Here is a 22,333-nt window from a genome sequence, read left to right as displayed (position 1 = left end):
CCCCTGGTCCATGTCCCTAAGGCTATGACACCCTGGGTCAGCCCTTGTCATGTTTCCATGTCAGTATGTCCTAGAGAACGCCACTTCCTCACACAGGAAGGGAGGGAAGAATGGAAGGAGGGAGGGAGGGAGTAGAAATTGCCCCATGCCCTAGCCTTCCTCCCAAGAACAAACTCTATTAATAAAGTTTCTTCCTTTGTCCTTTTGTGCACATATTAAAAACACATGTCACAGAGGATGTAGCTCAGTTGGTAGAGAACCTGCCAAGCATGGATAAGGACCTGGGTTCGATCCTCACCACTGCATAAACTGGGTGTAGTGGTGCATAACTTTAATTCTAGCACACAGGAGGTAAAGGAAGGATGATCACAAGTTCAAGGCAAGGACTGGGGAGATTTCTCAGTGGTTAAAGGTGCTCACTTGCAAAGCCGACCGCCCTGGGTTCAAGTCCCCAGGACCCATGCAAAGCTACACAACACAGAGCATGTATCTGAAGTTCCTCTGCAGCCCTAGTACGTCCAGACCCCCAAAATAAATAAATATACAAATAAGTAATTTTTTTGAGGCAAGACCAACAGACTGCCTTTTTTGTTTGTTTTGTTTTGTTTCTTGAGGTAGGGTCTCACTCTAGCCCAGGTTCACCTGGAATTCACTATATTGTCTCAGGGTGGCCTCGAACTCAGGGGAGATTCTCCCACCTCTGTCTCCTGAGTGCTGGGATTAAAGCATGTGCCACCACACCCGGCTCAGACTGCCTTTTAAAAAAATTTTGTTTTTTTTAATTTATTTGACAGAGAAAGAGGGGGAGAGGGAGAGAGAGCTAGAGAATGGGCAGGCCAGAGCCTCCAGCCACTGCAAACAAACTCCAGACAGCATGCGCCCCTTATGCACCTCACTAACATGGGTCCTGGGGAATCGAACCAGGGTCCTTTGGCTTTGCAGGCAAGCGCTTAACCGCTAAGCCATCTCTCCAACCCAAGACTGCCTTTTTTTTTTAAGAGAGAAAGTGAACTGCTGCTCTGGGGCCTCCAGCCACTACAACCAAGCTCCAGACACGTGCACCCTCTTGTGCACATGTGCAACATTGCATGCTTGCATCACTGTGCATCCGGCTTATGTGGGACCTGGAGAGTCAAATATGAGAACTTAGGCTTCACAGGCAAGTGCCTTAACCACTAAGCCATCTCTCCAGCCCAAATAAAAATATTTTTTAAAAGGAAGTTCAAGGTTATCCTTGGCCAGCCTGGGACAAACGAACACACACACACACACACACACACACACGTGCGTGCACACACCTGAGTCTTTTAAACACACATGCAGGATATCCTGTTACCCCTTTCTTTTGCACACTTAGCATCTAAGAGACCTTTTGTATCGATTCAGAAATGAATTTACACCAAGATGAATTGCTTATGGTAGAGGACTTACCTATCATGTACAAGTCCATGTTTCCACCCCAGCATCACAGGAGAGAGAAAAAAAGAGGACTTTTTTTCTAAAACATAGGCTGTAAAGATCTAAACTCAGGTGCCTTTTCCATCGCCAAGTCCTGACTGTCAGAGCTTTCTCCTCCCTTAGACAATCAACACACAGTTATCAAGCAGCAACCACACCAGAAGCAGTGCTAGCCCAGAGATCATGGTCAAGTCCACATGGCAAACAAACAGCAAGATGATGACTGAACTTCCAAACAAGCCATCTGACATCTCGCTATCTGTCATGCCTCTCCCCCAACACACAGAGTGGGCAAAATGTCTCGGCCCTCAGCCGGGCGTGGTGGCGCACACCTTTAATCCCAGCACTCGGGAGGCAGAGGTAGGTGGATCGCCGTGAGTTCGAGGGCATCCTGAGACTACATAGTGAATTCCAGGTCAGCCTGGGCCAGAGTGAGAACCTACCTCAAAAACAAAACAGGGCTGGAGAGATGGCTTAGCGGTTAAGCGCTTGCCTGTGAAGCCTAAGGACCCCGGATCGAGGCTCGATTCCCCAGGTCCCACGTTAGCCAGATGCACAAAGGGGCGCACGCGTCTGGAGTTCGTTTGCAGAGGCTGGAAGCCCTGGCGCACCCATTCTCTCTCTCCCTCTATCTGTCCTTCTCTCTGTGTCTGTCACTCTCAAATAAATAAATAAATAAAAATTTAAAAAAATATTTAAAAACAAAACAAAACAAAATCTCTGCCTTTAACATAGTCAAGCTCTGGGCAAGAAAAGGACCTGCTCCAGGTTCCAGCAATGAGGAGGGACCCCAAAACAGAAGGCAAGAGCCTGGCCTGGAGTGCAGGGAAGAGTGGAAAAGACAGGTGACCGCTGGAGCCCAGCCAAGGGCCCCAGGCCAGAGAGAGACACCTACTTCAGAAGGTTCTCGGCTCCATTCCGCATCCGCACAGCCTTCAGGATCTGCTGATTCAAAGCAGCCCTCTGGTTCTGCAGTTTGCTCCGGCCAGTTTGTGCAAGGGGATTACAACCCTGAGGGGAAAAAATAGAGAGTTCAAGGTTTACTAGGACAGAAAATAAAGATACAGAAAAAAGCGCAACCCCTGAAACGGACAGGGAAGAACACAGGAGTCCATCAGGAGAGCACAGCTCCAAAACAGCAGTGAGCTCTCTCTTTCTCGTCTACTTTTCCTGCCTCTGTGTCACATGCCCAGGGCTGCGTTGGGAGCTGTCCCCCAGCCTCACAGTCCACCCTCGCACTGGGAGGTGGCTAGAAGGACTGAAGGGACTCGGGATTACAGCTTTATCTCGGTGGCTTAATAAGGGCGCGTGCCTGGATCACAAAGGGGCAGGCCTCCTGGATGTCCCCTCCCACTGGGACGGTCACACAGCACATCCGCCCTCCAGCAGCGATGAGGATGCAGTATCTGCCCAGGCTAGCCCACTGGACAATCAAAGGCACAAAGGCACCTCTCCCTACCATGAGCCAAATCTCCAGACCCCCAAGAGGAAATATTAGGTGCCGATGACAAACCCCACTGAACCACCCCTGGGCACAGCGCACCAAGCTTATCAGTTAGGGGTAGTGGGAGGACTCCAAGAGCCAGGCTCCCAGGTACCGGCAAGGGCCCGCGTTGCAAGCAGCCCTCCCTAAGAGCAGCCTCGGGCCTGCGGCGTGAACCTTTCCCTACACAAATGTGCCCACGGCTGGCCACTATGTTTGATCACTGTGCTATCATGAAATTTTATTTCATTACACAGTATTCCTGATGGACAGGGGTAGGGACGGGATGCAGCTCAGATGGTAGAGTATCCCAGCACGCGTGAAGCCCCGAGTTTGATCCCAGCAGCACATGAGCAAAGTGGTGGTGATGCCTGTGACCTAACCTAACACTGGGGAATGCAGCAGGAGAATCACAAGTTTAACGTTATCCTTGGGCTACATGAGACCCTGTCTCAAAAAAAAAAAGAAGAGAGGAGACGAGGAAGTGAGGGGAGACGAGAAAAAGAAAAGAGCCTCGTGTAGGAGAAGGGTTAGGTGTGGTAACAACCCAGCACTTTGAAGGCTGAGGCAGAAGGATTACTACAAATTTGAGGCCAGCCTTACATAGTAAGTTCCAGACCAACCAAGTCTAAAGAGCAAAACTTAATAATAATAATAATAATAAAACTGCATATTACTGTTTTTTTTGAAAAAAGTTGCCATTTCCTTTAAGTCTTAGATTGTTTCAAGGCTTTTTTTTTTTAATTAATTACTTTATTTGCAAGAGGACAGAGAGAATAGAGACAGAATGGATGTGGCAGGGCCTCCAGCTGCTGCAAATGAACTCCAGACACATGTGCCACTTTGAGCATCTGGCTTTACATGGGTACTGGGGAACCGAACCAGGGTCCTTCAGTTTTGCAGGTATGCACCATAACCCCTTAGCCACCATCTCTCTAGCCCATCTACCTTTTTATTTTATTTATTATTATTATTATTATTTTTTTTTTTTTTTTTTTTTTTTTTTTGGTTTTTTGAGGTAGGCTCTCACTCTGATCCAGGCTGACCTGGAATTAACTCTGTAGTCTCAGGCTGGCCTTGAATGCACGGAGATCCTCCTACCTCTGCCTCCCGAGTGCTGGGATTAAAGGTACCTTTTTATTTTTTAACATATATACATACATTTATTTATTTATTTATTTGCAAGCAGAGACAGAGAGAAGAGAGACAGAATGGGTGCACCAAGGCCTCCAGCCACTGCGAATGAACTCCAGATGCAAGTTCTACTTTGTGCAACTTGCTTTACATGGATACTGGGGAATTGAACTCTGGTCGTTAGACTTTACAGTCAAGCGCCTTATCGGCTGAGCCATGTCTCCAACCCTAAGTCTCTATTTTCTGTCTTTTTTTTTTTTTTTTAATAAATCCAGGGATTCAACCGGACAGGGTCTTGTACATGCTAGGCAAGCCCCGCCCCCACTAACCTACATGCTCAGCCCAAGTCTGTATTTTCATTTGTTGCACATATATAAATTATTCTAAATCTTGAATTTAACCATTTGAGAAAGTAACAGATCAGTTTTCTAAGTGATTATACCGTTCTACATTAGGAAGAGCTCTACCACTGACTTTTACAGTCAGGTTCTCACTGCTGGTATAATCACCCAACCAAATAAGAGAGACTGACTGAAGCCGGGCGTGGTGACTCATGTCTTTAATCCCAGCACTCGGGAGGCAGAGAGGTAGGAGGATCGCTGTGAGTTTGAGGCCACCCTGAGACTCCATAGTGAATTCCAGGTCAGCCTGGGCCACAGTGAGACCCTACCTCAAAAAACAAAACAAAAAAGAAAAAAGAGGGAGACTGATTGAGAGGGGGAGGGGACATTACGGAGAACAGAGTTTCAAAGGGGAAAGTGGGGGGAGGGAAGGTATTACCATAGGATAGTTTTTATAATCATGGAAGTTGCTAATAAAAATTTGAAATAAAAAAGTTTAAAAATTTAAAAACTGAAAAATTAAAAAAGGAAAAATGAGAATGGATATGCCAGGGCCTCCAGCCACTGCAAACGAATTCCAGACGCGTGCGCTCCCTTGTGCATCTGGCTAACATGGGTCCTGGGGAATCAAGCCTTGAACTGGGGTCCTTAGGCTTCACAGGCAAGCGCTTAACCGCTAAGCCATCTCTCCAGCCCCAGTCCATTTATCTGAAATTCTAGAGTCGACACATCAAATCCACAATGGTAAAACACAAGGCCAGTGGTATGGGAGTACTAAGGGGAGAGGCAAACTGACTAAGGGGACTTTTGGGAATGTCTATGATGGTGGAGACCCTGTCTCACTGGAGATGGGTTGTGGCAATGATTGCAGGGGTATATACATTTGTTGAAACGCGCTGAGTTTTACACTTGAAATGGATTCAATTTATTCATATAATAAACATTTTACATAAAGAAAATCACCCAACCAAGAGCAGCTTGTAGGGAAAAAAGAGGTTAATTTTGGCTTACAGGCTCAAGAGGGAAGCTCCATGATGGCAGGGGAAATTATGGCATGAGCAGAGGGTGGACATCACCCCTGGCTAACATCAGGGGGACCATAGGAACAGGAGAATGTGCCAAACACTGGCAAGGGGACACTGGCTATAACACCCATAAGCCTGCCTTCAGCAATACACTGCCTCCTGGAGGGTTTAATTTCCAATTGCCATCAGCTGGGGAACCTAGCATTCAGAACACCTAAACTTATGGGAGACACCTGAATAAAAGCTCCACACTGGTAGCTTCTAGGCAAGTTGTACGCCACTGAGCCACACCCCCAGCCCTGTCTTTTTATTCTAGCCATCCTGATGTGTGTGATGTCTCACACACATTTTCACAGACTTGGGATGGGGATATGACTCAGTTAGGATATGCTCAACACATGCAAGAACTTGGGTTCCATCCCTAACCCCTCCCCACCCAATCACTCTGCTCATTCCAGAAGCTATGACCAGGGACCTTGGACCCTGACTAACCTGGTAAGAATTCTTGGCCCATATCCTTCTTGCTTGGTTTCTGTCTGGAATCTGGTCCAGAAGGTGTTTAAGGCCTTCCACAGGCTTGAGGTCATTGATAGATCTTTGCAGAATTACTAGTTCTGATCCTTTGTCCATTTTTTTAAAAATGTTTTTTATTTTTAAATATTTTATTTATTTATTGGGGAGAGAAGCAGAGAGAGAGAGAGAGAAAAAAAAAATGGGCATGCCAGGCCTCCAGCCACTGCATACAAACTCCAGACACATGTGCTACCTTGTGCATCTAGCTAACATGAGTACTGGGGAATTGAACCTGGGTCATTAGGCATTGCAGGCAAATGCCTTAACCACTAAGCCATCTTCCATCCCCCTCTGCACATTTTGAAGCCAGGTTATCTTACTAGTTGGGTTCAAAAGGGAATTTTTACATTTGTTTTTTAATCTTTTTTGGGGGGTTCTATGTAGATCAAGCTCTGGTTAACAACTTAAAGCAATCCTCCTGCCTCAGATTCCCAAGTGTTGTGATTACAACTGTCTACCACCACACTTATCATCCAAGTTTTTTGGTTTTTGGTTTTTGGAGGTAGAGTCTCACTCTAGCCCAGGCTGACCTGGAATTCACTATGTAGTCTCAGGATGGTCTCAAACTCACAACGATCCTCCTACCTCTGCCTCCTGAGTGCTGGGGTTAAAGGCGTGCACCATCACACTTGGCTTCTCATGTAACAACCTATGGCTTCTGCAAGCAAAGGTATTATTTTTTTAAAGTGCTACTTTTCTTTCTTTTTTTGTTAAATATTTTATTTATTTATTGGAAAGAGAAAGAGTATGGGCACACCAGGGCCTCCAGCCGCTGCAAACTCCAGATGTGCATACCACCTTGTGCATCTGGCTTACGTGGGTACTGGGGAATCAAACCTGGGTTCTTAGACTTTGCTGGCAAGCACCTTAACCACTAAGCCATCTCTCCAGGCATTTTATTTTTCTGTCTTTTTTTTTAGTATTTAAAAGTACTGTTTTTACACTTGATCTTAGCCAAAAGGCCAAGAAGCAATTAAAAAATAAGTACTGTTTTTAATTTTTGCAAAAAGAGCTATCCTGGGGCTGGAGAGATGGCTTAGCATTTAAGGTGCTTGCCTGTAAAGCCTAAGAACCTAGGTTCAATTTCCCAGAACCCACATAAGCCAGATGTACATGTTGGCACATGTGTCTGGAGTTCATTTACAGTAGTTAGAGGCCCTGGAGCACCATTCTCTCTTTCCTTTCTCTCTCAAATAATTTAAAAAAATGCTATCTCAGGCTGGAGGGATGGCTTAGCAGTTAAGGTGTTTGCCTGCAAAGCCAGAGGACCCTGGTTCGATTCCTCAGGACCCACATTAGCCAGATGCACAAACAGGCGCACTTTGGAGCTCCTTCGCAGTGGCTGGAGGCCCTGGCACACCCACTCTCTCTCTCTCCCGCCCTCTGTCAAATAAATAAATGAAAATAAAAAGAGCTATCTCATTTTTCCAATTTTCATGCTTTATTAGTGAAGGTAGATATTTATTCATATAATATCGAGCACTTAAGATTTCTTATTCAATGAATTATCTGTTTGTGCTCTATGCCTGTGATCTCCTGGGGTACTTTTCTTTTTACGTTTTCTTTTTGTAGTGCTGGGAATTAAACCTAGGGCCTTCCTAGTCAAGGGGCCACACACTGTTCCCTGCCTTTTGCCCCTCCCGGGGTATGTGGGTTATAATAGTGTTTCTTCCAGCAAGTCTGAGATCAGTAAGCAAGTTTCACTGAAACTCAGTGGTGCTCTCTCTATGGGCAGGGGGATGGGGGAGTCAGGACCACATTCCTCAGGGAGTTTTATTTGCAGGACCTGCCCACTGTGGCTGCTCCCAAGGAGTGGCTTGGCAGGTGGCATTCTGTGCCGAGGTTGCCCTTTCTCTACAGCCGCGTCACTGCTGCTCAGCTCCCCCACACCTAGCCCTGGGCTCCCACACCCACAGCCTGGCCTTCGGGAAGGAGAGGCTGGTTATCTACAGCCCAGCCTCCTCAGGAGCCCCAGAATCTGTGGCGTCTGGAGAGGAGGGTGAGAAATGCTTCCTTCCACAGGGCGTCTCATCCTCAGATCCCAGAACGTGACCACTATCTGCCCCTCAAGCCCCTCGAACATAGCTTTCCCTGTCTCAGAAGGGTACTGTCCCTCCCCAGCCCCAAGTTTACACAGCAGAAACAGTCTGAATCTGAGTGAGAATGGATCTTAAAGTATTTTTAAAAATATTTTTATTTTTATTTGAGAGCAATAGCGAGATAAAGAGGCAGATACTGCAAACGAACTCCAGATGCATGCTTGCATCTTGTGCATCTGGCTTACGTGGGTCCTGGGGAATCAAGCCTCGACCAGGGTCCTTAGGCTTCGCAGGCAAGTGCTTAACCGCTAAACCATCTCTCCACCCCCCTCTTAGGATATTTCAGAACACTAAAGAACCTCTGATTAAAATTTGAAATCAGGAACCTCTTTCCCCAGCACTTCAGAGGCTAAGGCAGGAGGATCATGCATTCAAGATCAATCAGCCTGGGCTACATAGCAAGTTCAAGGACAGCCTGAGGTATATAAGGTTACTCTGTCTTCCATAGGGTGCAGAGGAGGGAAGAGAATAACACAGTCTTTTCTCAGATATTATTAAAATGTCTCTAATGTTAACCTAATTTAAGAGTGAAGAGCTAAAATCATTGTCTTTTGCCTTTCCACTTCTTGAAGTTAGTAAGACGGGCTAGTTTGACTTGCTTCCAAAGGACGCAGCTCACCCGTGCTGAGCAATTTTACAAAGAAGCTTTAACAGCCAAATCCTGGATGTGTCTTCACGGAGCTGATAAGCAACTGTTCATTCCAGCATATGGATAAGAACTTCTGCTCTTCCACTTGACCCAACTTCTGGAATCACTACGCCTGGACCAGCCCACAGATACGGGGTTCGGTTAACAGATAAGGCAGTGGAATGCTGGGATTAAGTTGGACTGCAACACTGGACCCAAAACCTCATTAACCTCATTGCTTCTTACTGACAGGAAGGAATGCTGGGCCTGCCGAACACCACACCAACGCCCACCTGGTGCCTGGGAACGTCCAAAGAAATAAATGTGGGCGAGACCGTCAAACCTTTTAGCATCACCAGGGACTGAGCCATCCGGGCCTCTGCTAAGTGGAGGGAAGGGGCTCTTTTCCTGTGCCTAAACAGGAGAAATGTGTATTTTCCCAGCAAAAGAGCCTCCCCACTTAGCAAAGGCATACACACACACACACACACACACACACACACATATAATATACACACATACATATAAAAATTTGGTGATGGTGCTGGAATTAAACCCAGGGCCTCAAACACACCAGGCACATACTATTCCACTGAGCTAAAAACCTGATCTTTGATCAAGTGAGCAGGGTGTTTTGTTTTGTTTTGTTTTCTGGCCATACTAGCGATGGAACTGAATGCCTCGGGTATGCTAGGCAGCTAGGCAAGCGTTCCACCACTGAGCTACAACGCCAGCCCTCTGGTCTTGTCTAACAGCAAGTCCCCAGCCCTGAAGGAACAGCTTCCACACAGCTCAATGCCTCCTTCACTTGTGCGCGGACTCAGCTATCACAGCAGCTTGGCCTGGAGCTCAGGATGCCAAGTTGACCTGCGGGACGTCAAGGATCACCATTGGCAAAATTCTACAGTGAGGGCAGGGAGTGGTGGTGCACACCTATAATCTCAGTGCTCAGAGGCAGAGGTAGGAGGATTGCCATGAGTTCAAGGCCATAGCGAATTCCAGATCAGCCTGGGATAGAGTGAGACCCTACCTGGAAAAACAAAACCAAAATCAAACAAAAAAACCACCACCAACAACAAAACCAAGCAAGTACTGAGAGATGCTCGCTGTCACTTCAGGGCCTCTTGGACCCGATGGGCCAGGAGCTGAGAGGCCATAGAACTGTAGAGGGATTCAGCCTGTCTCTCCTGCCCCTCCCCTATGTGGGGGTGCTGCTGGGGCAACTCACCTGTCCAGCCCTTGGCACCGCCCCCACGTGCTTCCTGGCTGCGTGAGGGCTGCCCGTTTGGGGAACAGTAAGTGACCCGTGCCCACAACCACAACTGGAAGCACAAGATGGGTCAGCATGGTACATCCGTGTTCTCCCACCCACCTTCCACAGGGAGGGGCCTCTGACTCCCGGGCCTGGCCAGTTGGGAAAATCTGACATTGGATCAGAGAAAGACACACAAGTGAGACAGGCCTGGCACAGCTCGCCAGCAAGGGCCACTGCTGGGTGTGTGATCTAAAATAAAGCAGAAAAAGAGAAGAAAGAGAGAGGCCACCATTGGTCTCATGGCCTTTAACCTGAGAAAGTGTGCAAAGTTGGGTCACTGCAGCAGGGGAGTGTCTTCCTAGAACGGAAGAAAACTAGGGGAAGCAGACCAGAGAAACTCTTGATCAGGCCAGGCCTGCAGCCATTATTCTGGACTTCTGTTGCAGGGGCCAGTTCATAATAAAATGTACAAATTTTAGGGGGCTGGAGAGATGGCTTAGCAGTTAAGGCACTTGCCTGCAAAGCCAAAGGACCCAGGTTCAATTCCCCAGGACCCATGTAAGCCAGAAAGCCAGATGCACAAGGGGGCATACACATCTGGAGTTCATTTGCAGTGGCTGGAGGCCCCGGAGCGCCCATTCTCTCTCTCTCTCTCTACTTGCCTATTTTATAGATAGATAGATAGATAGATAGATAGATAGATAGATAGATAGATACACATACATACACACACACATACATATATATATACACATATATAAAATAAATTTTTAATTTAATAAATAAAATACTATACAACCGATCAGCCACGCATTTGCGCGATAGTGGTGTGGTTGTTACGGAAATAATCAATGGCTTTCTGATTGGATTTGAGACTTGCTACATGGGAAGGAATTCATAGCTAGCCAAAAGCCTGTAGCTGGGCTAAAGAGATAGCTTAGCAGTTAAGGTTCTTGCCTACAAAGCCTAAGGACTCAAGTTCAATTCCCCAATACTCATGTAAGCTAGCTGCACAAGGTGGCGCATGTGTCTGGAGTTTATATGCAGTGGCTGGGGGCCCTGGCATGCCCATTCTGCCTCTTTCTCTCTTGCAAATAAAAATAAATTTAAATTTTGTTTTGTTTTGCTTTATTTTCATTTAATGGTGCTGGGGGAGGGGACATGCTCTTCAGTGGTGCAGCCACTGGTTATTGCCTGGGCTCTAGTAAATAACCCTCACCCATAATTCAACAGAGGATCTCAGAAAGAAAAAAAAAAATCACAGAAGAGGAACCAGGGAAGAAGAAATGATTCAGCAGGAGGCAGGGACAAGGGAAGTTAGTAGAAGGTGAATATGATCAAAATACATTATGTATCCGGGAATGGTGGCACACGCCTTTAATCCCAGCACTCGGGAGGCAGAGGTAGGAGGATCGCCACAAGTTCGAGGACACCCTGAGGCTACATAGTGAATTCCAGGTCAGCCTGAGCTAGAGTGAGATCCTACCTCAAACAAACAAACAAACAAAAAGGAATAAAATAAGAATCCAGTGGAGTACCATGGTGTATGCTCATCAGCCTAAGCTATTTTGCATTGGAATTTCTGGCACTAATAACTAAAACTGTCCTAATTAGAATAAATTTAGCTAGACTGGAGGCTTTCTCTTTTGCATGCCCTTAAGAGTATAGGCAAATTGTTTATCTGGAAAAACGCTATTTAAGAACAATACCTAGGCAAAAACCCAGGCACTTCCTTTGGAGGCCAGGACTGCACAAGTCACTCCTCCCTCACCAGGGCCCCACTCCAGGCCTCCTCCCTTCCACTCCAGGACCAGAGCGTCCTCGCGTCCACGCGGCTGAAAATCAAGCCACGTACATGGGTGTGTTTCCAGCAATTTTAGAGCAGGGTGCAAGTTTGGGACATAATATCAGGAATAAAACTGGGTGCACAGTGACAAACAGGTCTGCCTGCCCGGGGACCCCTGCCCGGGCCATAGCAGGCAGGTGTGTTGAGCTGCTTTTCCAGCAGGGGTTATTTTTCTCTGCCCTTCTCATTCCTTCTGGATTACACAATCCCTTACTCAACCACTGAACTCTGAAAAACAGAATTGTTTGTTTATGAGTTCGCCAGAGCTATCAGCCAGAAAGTACAGAAACAGCATGTGATTCCCTACAATGCACACAGGGCTCATGTCACTTGTTGCCGGGGACTGGGTGGGGGAAGAATCCAGGTTTACTATGTCCAAAATAAATAAAGGAAGAAATGGTGTAGGCCTGGAATTCCCAGTCAGGAGGCTGAGGCAGGAGCAGTTTGCAGCCTGAGCTATAGCAAGACCCTAATTCAAACAGCCGATGAATGAATGAATAAAAGTTAAAACTAAAAACAGGAACCTGATCCTTAGGCTTTGCAGGCAAATGCCTTAACTGCTAAACCATCCCTCCAGCCCTGTTTTTAGTTTTTTTGTTTTTGTTTGTTTGTTTTGGATTTTTGAGGTAGGGTCTCACTATGGTCCAGGGTGACTTGGAATCCACTCTGTATTCTCAGGGTGGCCTTGAACTCACAGCAATCCTCCTACCTCTGCCTCCAGAGTACTGGGATCAAAGGCGTGCGCCACCACGTCTGACTTCTTTGGGGGGTGGGGGTGGGGCAGGGTCTCACTCTAGTCCAGGCTGACCTGGAATTCATTATGTAGTCTCAGGATGGCCTCAAACTCACAGTGGTCCTCCTACCTCTGCCTCCTGAATGTTTATTTTTAATTTAATTTATTTATTTGAGAAAGAGGGAGAGAAAGTGAATGGGCATGCCAGGGTCTCCAGCCACTGCAAACAAACCAAATGCATGAACCCCCTAGTGTATCTGGCTAATGTGGGTCCTGGGGACTCGAACCTGGGTCCTTTGGCTTTGCAGGCAAAGGCCTTAACCGCTAAGCCATCCCTCCAGCCCCTCCTAAATGTTTTGATTAAGGTGAATGCCAACCCCACCTGGCTTGTTTTATTTTTCTTTTGAGTCAGGGTCTCAGTGTGGCCCAGGCTGACCTGGAACTCACTCTGTTGCCCCAGGCTGACCTAGAACTGATGGCCATTTTCCTACTTTAGCCTCCTAAGTGTACGGCTTATAGGTGTGGGCCACCATGACCGGCTTCTCTCCCTTCCTCTCTCTTTTTTTTTTTTTTTTGACAGAGTGACAGGGTCTCAAACAGGGTAGCCTCCAACAGCTCATGTAACTGAAGATGACCTTTAACTCCTGATCCTCCTGCCTCAACCTTCTAAGAGCTGCAATTCCTGTGCAGCGCATACACTTATCAAGCCCACCTAACCAAGCCAGGTAACTTTTCAACATGTTGAATAGCAAAGGTCTCACTGCGCCTCCCACTGCCCCTGAAATCACCAAAATCTCCACAAATCAGGTGTACTTTCAGCCGCAACCTGTGACCTGCTAATTCCAGCCAACAGGGTTGACACACCACGCTCACAGTCCTTATCTGGACAGCTGGCTGTGTGTGGCGTATGACCTTGAACTTGTATACTGCTGTGATCACTCTCTTCATGACAACTAATGTTGACCTGTGTGACGTGATGTTTGAGAAAAATAAACTACATCTGAAGTACTTTGGATTGCTTGCCCTGTTCTCTTATTTCTTCCAAAGGGGTAAGGCCACAGTGAACTCGGGGGTCCACCAGCGGGGCCAGAGGGACTCACCACGCGCAGCTGCCCCGGTGCAGCATGGAGCCCTCACTCCCAGCGTTTAAACAAGGCCCGCGGCCCCCGCTGGACACCAGGCGGCTTGAGGTGCACCTGCAGTTAATTCCACTGCTCTCCAGTGCAGCCTGAGCCAGAGGAGGAAGTGCCCATCCAGAGAAAAGCCCAAGCCCAACAGCATCAGGTGGTGTCATGGCAACAGTCCAAACAGCCCCAGGAAACCAGGGACATTTACCGTGTAATATAACTCATCACACTGACTCTCCTTGGAGTCAACCAGAAAAGTCTATTTCTGCCAAGGGACACCTCCAGGCCAGAATCCGACATAAGGACAGGCCACTGGGCACTAAGACCTTCACCAAGGCAAGTTCAGCTTGCACCCGGCAGTCTCCACCTGGCTTACTCTGTGGCAGTATACAAAAGGAGAGGGGACGGAGTTCCTTTGGTTATTTGTTTTTGTTCTATATGTCTACTGCAGTTACCTTTTCTATTTTTATTTATTTATGTATTTAGGTTTTTCCAGGCAGGGTCTCACTCTAGTCCAGGCTGACCTGGAATTCACTATGTAGTCTCAGGGTGGCCTCGAACCCACGGCAATCCTCCCACCTCTGCCTCCAGAGTGCTGGGGTTAAAAGCATGCGTCACCATGCCCGGCTGCAGTTACCGTTTCATTGCTGGGACAAACAATTTGTGGCAGAAACAATTTATGAGAGGAAAGATCCAATTTCATTCAGGCTTCCAGGTTCCAGGTGAAGCATCACCACGGCGGAGGAAGCTGGCTTCCTCCATCCCTGGCAGAGGCACAACCGGCATGCGCAGCCAGAGCTCAGAACATGCCTAGCAGGGCTGGACTCATATCGACCCCCAGAGGCACTCCTCCTCCAGCAGGGCTCTGAGGACCTAAGTAGCAAACTGAATCAAAAGTATCACGGGGGGGGGGGGGGGGGGGCTGAAGAGATGGCTTAGCGGTTAAGGTGCTTGTCTGTAAAGCCTAAGGACCCAGGTTCAATTCCCCAGGACCCACATAAGCCAGATGCACAAGGAGGCGCATGTGTCATCTGCAGCTGGTTTGCAGTGGAGGATCCGTCCCACCCATTCCCACCTGCCTCTCTTTGTTCTTATTTTCTTTCTTTTTCTCACTGTCTCTCTGTCCAATAAATAAATGTTTTATATATATATATATATGCATATATATATATATACACACACACATATATATATACATACATATATACACACACATATACATACATATATATACATATACATACACACATATATGCACACTAAATACAAGTAAAATACAGAAAAATAAAGGGAAAAAACTAATGTTATGCAGAACATACACTTGCATTCAAACCACCACAGTGTTTTTGGTTTGTTTTTGTTTTACAGTGCTCGGAACCAAATCCAGGACCTTGCAACCTATACAGCTTTTCCCTTCCCCTCTCTCCCTCCCTCCCCAGCTGGTATAAAGTACTATGGCTCCAAAGGTACGGGTCCAAATAACTTTAGAGACATATCAGTATCCCCTAAAACTAGAGCTGCTGATTCCCCACGACTCCATGCTGGGCTTAGTGAACCCATCAGAAGGTTCTCCCAAGCTAGGCCTGGTGGTACAGGCCTATAATCCTAACTGCTTGGATTGCTGAAGCAGAGGGATCAAAAACTCAATGACAGGTGTGGTAGCACATGCCTTTAATCCCAGCACTTGGGACGCAGAGGTAGGAAGATCACTGTGAGTCTGAGGCCACCCTCAGACTAAATTGTGAAGTCCAGGTCAGCCTGAGCTAGAGAGCCTACCTCAAGAAAAGAAGAGGACTGGAGATGGGCTCAATACTTGCCTAGTATGCAGGAAGCCCTGCATTCCATCCCAAGCATCACAAAATAAAATAAAACTTCCTCATACACATGTGCTCATACATGACACCCACAAGTCTAACTGAAACCAGACCTCACTGAGATGAATGGTGCAAAATAAGGAAGAGACTCTGGGTTTAAAAAGAAAATAAAGAAAAAGAGAAAGAGAAGGAAAGAAAGGAGAGAGACAAAGAGAGAAGAAGAGTGTTGTCTCTCTGCTGGAGCCTCCAGGAAGCACAGAGTAAACAGAGGCCATAAACCAGGACACAATGAACCTTGGGGCCCAGTCCAGCCAGCAGGTTTAGTGAACAACAAACACTGTCTCCTACAGCTCTTGAGTAAAACAATAGAGCTAAATTCATTTCAGGACACTGGTGTTCCCAAAGGATGAAGACACGGAGATAACAAGCGACAATGCAGTACTTTGTCTGACAATCTCCTTGGGCACAGAGTTGAGACTCCCATTTACAGCCTTTCAACACTCCTGGGAAAAGGTTTTCTCCAGGGGTTTTTTCCCCCTAGGAACAGGTTTTCCTGGGGATTGTAGGACTCTGGTCCCAGGAGGACTCAGAGAAGGGCTGTTATCAGCACACAGTCTTCTGGAAATTTACATTGCTCTGCCTTTACCTACAGATCTAAACACACGTCCTTTGATCTTCAGTAGGAAAAGGATAAATATGGAAGGGGGGGGGAGGAGGCAATTCTACTGATTCTCCTTTTAAAACAGGACTTAGGAAAAGAAGAGAGACATGGTATCTGACCAGACCACAGCCAGAGCTGTCAACCCGGATCCAGAAGTCAAGCTTGTCTCGGGGTATCCATACCTGACCTAGGGCTACCCTGTGTCCTCCAGCTCTGTACAGCCTAGTCCTATATAGCCCTGAGGTCCCCTCTTCCCATTATCTTACACATGGAGGGTCCAAGGCCAGATGGCATAGGGACTTGTGGGCAATTAGGTTTCATTTGCTCAGCCTGACAGACAATCCCCCCCCCCCCCCCCCCCCCCCGCGCCCCACAGCTGAAGCTCTGAACACGGCCCGGGAGCAGACCCAGTCACTTCAGTGCCACTCATACGGGGAAAAGACTTGCTTTCAAGCAGGGCCTTTGTTTTTGTTTGTTTTAATTCACTTTCAGCTTTAGAGCGCTCTAGAAAGCTAGGATTGAGCAATGGCCTGGCCTAAGGGGCTGCAAAACAAAAACAAACACAAATCAAAATTAGGTTTTAGCAGGCCGTGGTGACCCAGGCCTATAATCTCAGCGTTGGGGAAGTACAGCCAGGAGAATTAGGAGTTCAAGGCTAGCCTGGCCTACACAGTAAGTCTGAGGCCAACCTGAGCTACACAAGACCCTCCCTCCAAAAAAATAATAGTAAATTTATAGAAACAGCAATTGAAGGTCAACAGTAATGTGCGTTTAAGCCATGGATTCTAACCCAGCACTGCAAACACTCACACTCACACACACACCCCATACTCAAGGAACTGGGGATGTAGCTTAATAGCATAGAGCCCACCTGGCATGAACACACCTCTAGGTCACACCAACACCGCCCACCTCCAGCCCCACCACACCTGGCTAAGGGAGGAGAACTGAAATTTCAAGGCAAGCCTGGACTACATAGGTAAACGCTATCTCAAAAGGAAAATACACACATGCTTCTCTACTCTTCCCTTTCCAGTCACTACGTAGCCTCAGGCTGGCCTGGAACTCAGAGCAATCCTCCCCGCTCTGCCTCCTGAGTGCTGAGACTAACGGCGTGTGTCACCAGGCCCGGCCATCCACTCACTCGAAAACACCACCCTGCAGAACCCAAAACTCTACGGTAATCTTCTAGGCTGCCATCCTTACCTGTCTGCTAAAAAGACACCTTTCTCGGCTTCCTTCACGCTGCCACCCACCAGGCTTGTCTCTCGTCCCTCTCCTTGTGGCTGAAGTCAGGTATGATTTCTCCTGTCCCAAGGCCCAACGGCCTCCCACACTGCTGCCCCCCAAAGCACCTCTCCACACAGAAGCTGGCATGCCTGCTGCGCCCCTCTCATCATCTGAACTTCCTCACTGGGCCCATGGTCTGAGTTAGGGGTGCAAGCCGATGGGGCAAGGGAACACTGTCATGGCACTTCATTCATTCACTGTTGGGGTGGTGGGCAAGGAAGCCAGGACGATGCTCCACGCTGAGCTACACCTCCCTGCCCCCAGCCCAACAAAGCGCTTTACACTGACAAAGTCATCGCAGTCTGTGTCAGAGAAGACAGGAGAGAGATGACGATGGCGTGCACAGGGGACTAAATCCTTTCGCCCCTTCTCTGCCTGGTGTCTCAACCACCACTGACCATTCCACTGTGAAATATTTCTGCTATGAATCCCTCTGCTTGGCCGGGCGTGGTGGCGCACGCCTTTAATCCCAGCACTCGGAAAGCAGAGGTAGGAGGATCGCCATGAATTCCAGGCCACCCTGAGAATACATAGTGAATTCCAGGTCAGCCTGAGCTAGAGTGAGACCCTACCTCAAAAAGCAAAGAAGAGAAAAGAAAAGAACAAGAAATCCTCACTGTTTTGAACAGTTTCATAGATACATGCTCAAAGCTCTCTGGTTAGGATATATAATCCCGAACAGCCTAGCTGCCACTAGTATCTCCACCCTGAGAGTTCCAAGAACCCACGCTCCAGGCCTTTTGCCAGCTGCTCCCTCTTATCAGAAGCAGATTCCACGCCATCTGTATCACACCCACCTTGCATTTAGAGAGCATCTGTCTTGAATCAAACTGACTGGGGTCAGGGATCAGGAAAGGGTTCCATGTCAACACCTTTTCCTCACACAAAGGACTCTCTCATGACTGGGGAGACTTAACACAGAGCAATGGTTTGTGACAAGGTTCCGTTTTCAAATAGATGTTTCTAATTGTAAAGTGGTGATTCACCTTATTTCGGACTCAGCCAGCATCAGGGAAACTGCATCTATAAAAAAGAAAACACCCAATCTCCAATTCTCTCTCTCCTCTCCCTTACCCTCCATACACATTCTCCTCTGGGACTCACCGCGCTGGGAGGGGTCCCACAGGAAGACCGGTTCCCTAAGGCTCAGGATCGGCACCCTCACAGATAGGACCCATCTGGCCTGACTCCTCCCATCGTTTCTCCCGGCAGAAGCAGCCACAGGTCCACAAAGCCACCAGCTCAAAGACAAAACAATCCAGATGGATCTGAAGTTCCAGAAAGAAGCAACTTGCTGGAGGCCACAGCAATTTTGTGGGGGAGGCAGTCCAGCCCTGGGGCCCCACGATGGACGTCCATCTCGGGATTCCCAGGCCAAGCCTCCCTCTGCAATTCTAGCCTGTGATCTTCTGTCCCAAATGCCACACATAATTAGAAGTTATAATGCTGTAATTCCATGATGACATCTTTGAACTTAAATATACTTCAGAACTGGGGGAGGGGGATGGTTTTTAATGCTAAAAACAACTTTACAAAAAAGAAATTTGCCCACTCTGTCCCCACCTGTCTCCAGATTCCCTTCCTACCCTGTCACACTTCACCAGTGACCAAAAGCCCGTAAGTCATCCGTGTGCCACGGGAGGAGGAAGTTGCCAAGATCATTTACGAAGTGGATGGGTAGGCCTTGAACAATTAAGAATTGATTGTTTTGTGGGAAGCAGTTTCACTTCCCTGTTCATAATGACGCGCAGCGCCTTCGATCATATCTGTTATAAAAACCAACAACAATCCCGATCCTTGGCCAAACCAAAAGCTATTTTTAGACTCACACTAGGGACCTGCAAGGAAGGTGAGGAGAGTGTCACCGATTCCCAGCTTAGAGCGATCTTGCAGGTCTTGCAGCTTGCGGGTATCCCGGTCCCAAGTGGACTCGGGCTGGGATCTCCTCGGGAGGACTGAGCTACTCCGGTGTTGTTGTCCCCGGGGCGGGGGGCAACCGCGAGTTGGCCCAGGAACACCAGGACCCGGGTCGGGGAACACCAGAGGAGGATAAATCCGCTCTGGCATACAATGAGAAAAGGCGACGCCGCCGCGCTCTGGCTCTCTCCAGGGCAACCGGGAGATAAACGTGGGACAAACCCTTCCCCCAGCCACCCTCCCTGTCCCCTTAAGAAGTCAATGGGGCGGACACTGGGGGCATTTGGGAGGCAAAAGAGGAAAAGAAAGAAAAAAAGAAACCAACACACCAGGAGTGATCTAGCTCTCTCCGCCTGAGCGCCCCCCACCCCGCCCAGGCCAAACGCTCCGATGGAAGCTGGGGAGAAGGGTGGTGAAGGTGGGGGGGAAGGTCGGGTCGCCACGCGCCACCAAGCCTGGTGCCACCGCTCGGCCCGCAGCAGGTCCTTCCCCGTGCGCCGCGCGCGAGGACGGACGGCGAGCCTCGGCTCCCACCTGCGCACCCGCGGCCCCGTGCACCTGCCCCGGACGGCGGCCGGGCTGCGGCCACCTGCTCGCGTCCGGAGCCCCACCTGGGCCCCCGCGGTCCCCTCCCCCACCGCCGCTCGGCGCGCCCCCTCCCTCCCTCTCCGGGCCCGGCCCACCCCGGCCGTGCGCGCGCGCTCCCCGATCCTCCCCCCCACACCCGGCAGCCGGGGTGGTGGATGCACGGCGGAGCGGAGGGCAGCTGGGGACGGAGGTCTGGAAGCCACGGGCCCCACGGCCGCCGGCGCTCACCTTGCGAAAGTAGTCGTCGCCCTCTTTCTCCAGCGGCTGCGGCGCCGCGGGCAGCAGCGCGTCGGTCATGCCGGCTGCGCGAGCGCGGACGACGGACTGGGGCGCCCCGGGCCGCCCCGGGCCCTGGAGGGCGCGGGACCCGCCCCCGCCACGCCCCCTCCCGGAGCCGCGCCCTCCCGCAGGCCACGCCTCTCCGTCCCCTCCGTCCCCCTGGGCAGGAGGACACGCCCCTGCCCCTGCCCCGAGGCGCGGGGACCCCGGTGCCTCAATCTGTGCTGGGTCCAGCCTGGGAGCGCCTTGCTGCCGCCGGGGACCCCAGCGTCGCCCAGACTGGGAAGTGGCCCCTTCCACGCGGGTCAGTTTAGCCAAGAGTCATGCTCCTCAGAGCCGAGGACTCCGGGGGGAGTCAGGACCAGGCCCCCACGGCGCTCCTCCCCGCGCAGGCAGGTCTGGAAAGCGTCCAGCGGGAGGGACTGCCCCCTGCCCGGGCCCCGAGACGCGGATGCTGCGCCACCGAGCGCCGAGGCCGGCCGACCCCACGGAGACCCGGCTGGTGGCGGGGAGAGGGGGCCACCCACGGGGAACCTCCACAGGGACGAGGGCTTTGGGGTGCTTCCCATACTCAGGACGTCAGCTTTCTCGTGTGCGCAGCGAGACGACAGGAGTTTCGCTTTCGGGCTAGGTACCGCGCAACCCGGGGTTAGGGACGCGCTCAGCGTCGGAGAAGCGGGGATGCACTCCTCACCCACCCTACTACCGAGAGGTCGGGTAAGACCAGCGGCTGGGTCCCTTGCCTGCCCCACCTCCAATCCGTGGGGCCACGCCCCCGCCGCCTGCCACGCCTCCAGCCCGCTTGACCACGCCCATTCCAGTCTCAGGCCACGCCCCCGTGCCTTTGCCTCGCTGCTGCTGCGTTTTGGGGGTGTGTCGCTGTAGAAGCCACAAGGGATACAGTCTGCTGCCAAGCGTTTCCATAGCTTTTTTTTTTCATAGTTTTTAAAAAAGTGTATTAAAGATGTTTGCAGAGTTTTAAAGTAAAAGTGGTAACAACTAGGTAAATGTTAGTTAAAATTAAAAAATTCGGTCTGGAGGGATGGTTTGAGCGGTTAAGGTGCTTGCCTGTGAAGCCTAAGGACCCAGTTTCGATTCTCCAGATCCCATCTGAGCCAGATGCACATGATGACGCATGCATCTGGAGTTCATTTGCAGTGGCTTGAGGCCCTGGCATGCCCATATTCTCTCTCTCTCTCTCTCTCCCCTCTTTTTGTCTCTAATAAATCAATATTCTTAAAAATTGACCTAGTTGCTGCTGAGCCTTTAGATTTTTACAAGGGAAGGTATTTTTTCGGAAAAATTTACAAGAAAGATTCCACAGAAGTTGTTTAATTGTAAGGAAGCACCCCCCCCCCAAAAAAATGGCATTTTGGAAAGGGCTTAATAACTAAGAAAGATCCCTCAGGGGCTTGGTGTGGTGGCACACACCTGTAATCACAGCACACAGGAACCCAGAGGTAGGTGGATAGGTGGATCCCAGTTCGAGGTCATCCTAGGCAATGAGGTTTTACAACTATCTGAATTTTTTAAATTTTTAATTCTTTTTAAAAGGAAGGAAAAGCTGCAGTCCTACCCAGCTGTACTCTGAGACAGGTGTTTGGGAAAATGACTGATATAAAAACTCCCCTTCTTTCTAGCCGGGTGTGGTGGTACACGCCTTTAATCCCAGCACTTAGGAGGCAGAGGTAGGAGGAGTGCCATGAGTTTGAGGCCACCCTGAGATAACACAGTGAATTCCAGGTCAGCCTGAGCTAGAGTGAGACCCTACCTCGGAAAAACAAAAACAAACACAAAAAAAAAACCTCCCCTTCCTTCTTACAGTCAGAAGAGAGCCTCAAGCTAATTTCACCACACTTCCATTATCCCCTCTACTTAATCCATGGCCCAGAAGCATGCTAAACCGAGGGCTAGGGTTTAAAAGGAGCCACTTTGGTTCAGGGATCCTGGAGGGATGGGGCACTGTATTTCATGTGTAATACTGATAACTTATCAATAGTAGAAACTCACCTCTGACCAGGAAGTTTAACTCATAGTATCTCACCACCCTTCTGCAAATAAAAGGATTAAACAGGGCTGGAT

General features: G+C 49.2%; 1 protein-coding gene across 3 annotated transcripts in view; it reads right to left on the bottom strand.

Annotated features, from left to right (window-relative positions):
* The window catches only part of Rhpn2 (rhophilin Rho GTPase binding protein 2), a 59,870-nt gene extending 39,028 nt beyond the window's left edge, over positions 1-20,842 (bottom strand). Inside the window, exons 1-2 of one of the 3 annotated variants that reach the window (XM_045155627.1) lie at positions 20,823-20,842; positions 2,354-2,469 (exon numbers count right to left, since the gene is read on the bottom strand). In XM_045155627.1, the coding sequence (XP_045011562.1) occupies positions 2,354-2,382 (29 nt within the window). In that variant the 5' untranslated portion in view covers positions 2,383-2,469; positions 20,823-20,842. Of the gene's footprint in view, positions 1-2,353; positions 2,470-18,571; positions 18,709-20,200; positions 20,287-20,822 lie in introns of those variants that run through there. The other 2 variants (XM_045155625.1, XM_045155626.1) reach the window with 2 other exon arrangements.
* Positions 20,843-22,333: the final 1,491 nt, after the last annotated feature.

Source organism: Jaculus jaculus, chromosome 7 (genome assembly GCF_020740685.1).
Source record: "Jaculus jaculus isolate mJacJac1 chromosome 7, mJacJac1.mat.Y.cur, whole genome shotgun sequence".
Taxonomy (NCBI): domain Eukaryota; kingdom Metazoa; phylum Chordata; class Mammalia; order Rodentia; family Dipodidae; genus Jaculus; species Jaculus jaculus.
This window is presented reverse-complemented; position numbering and strand designations above follow the sequence as displayed.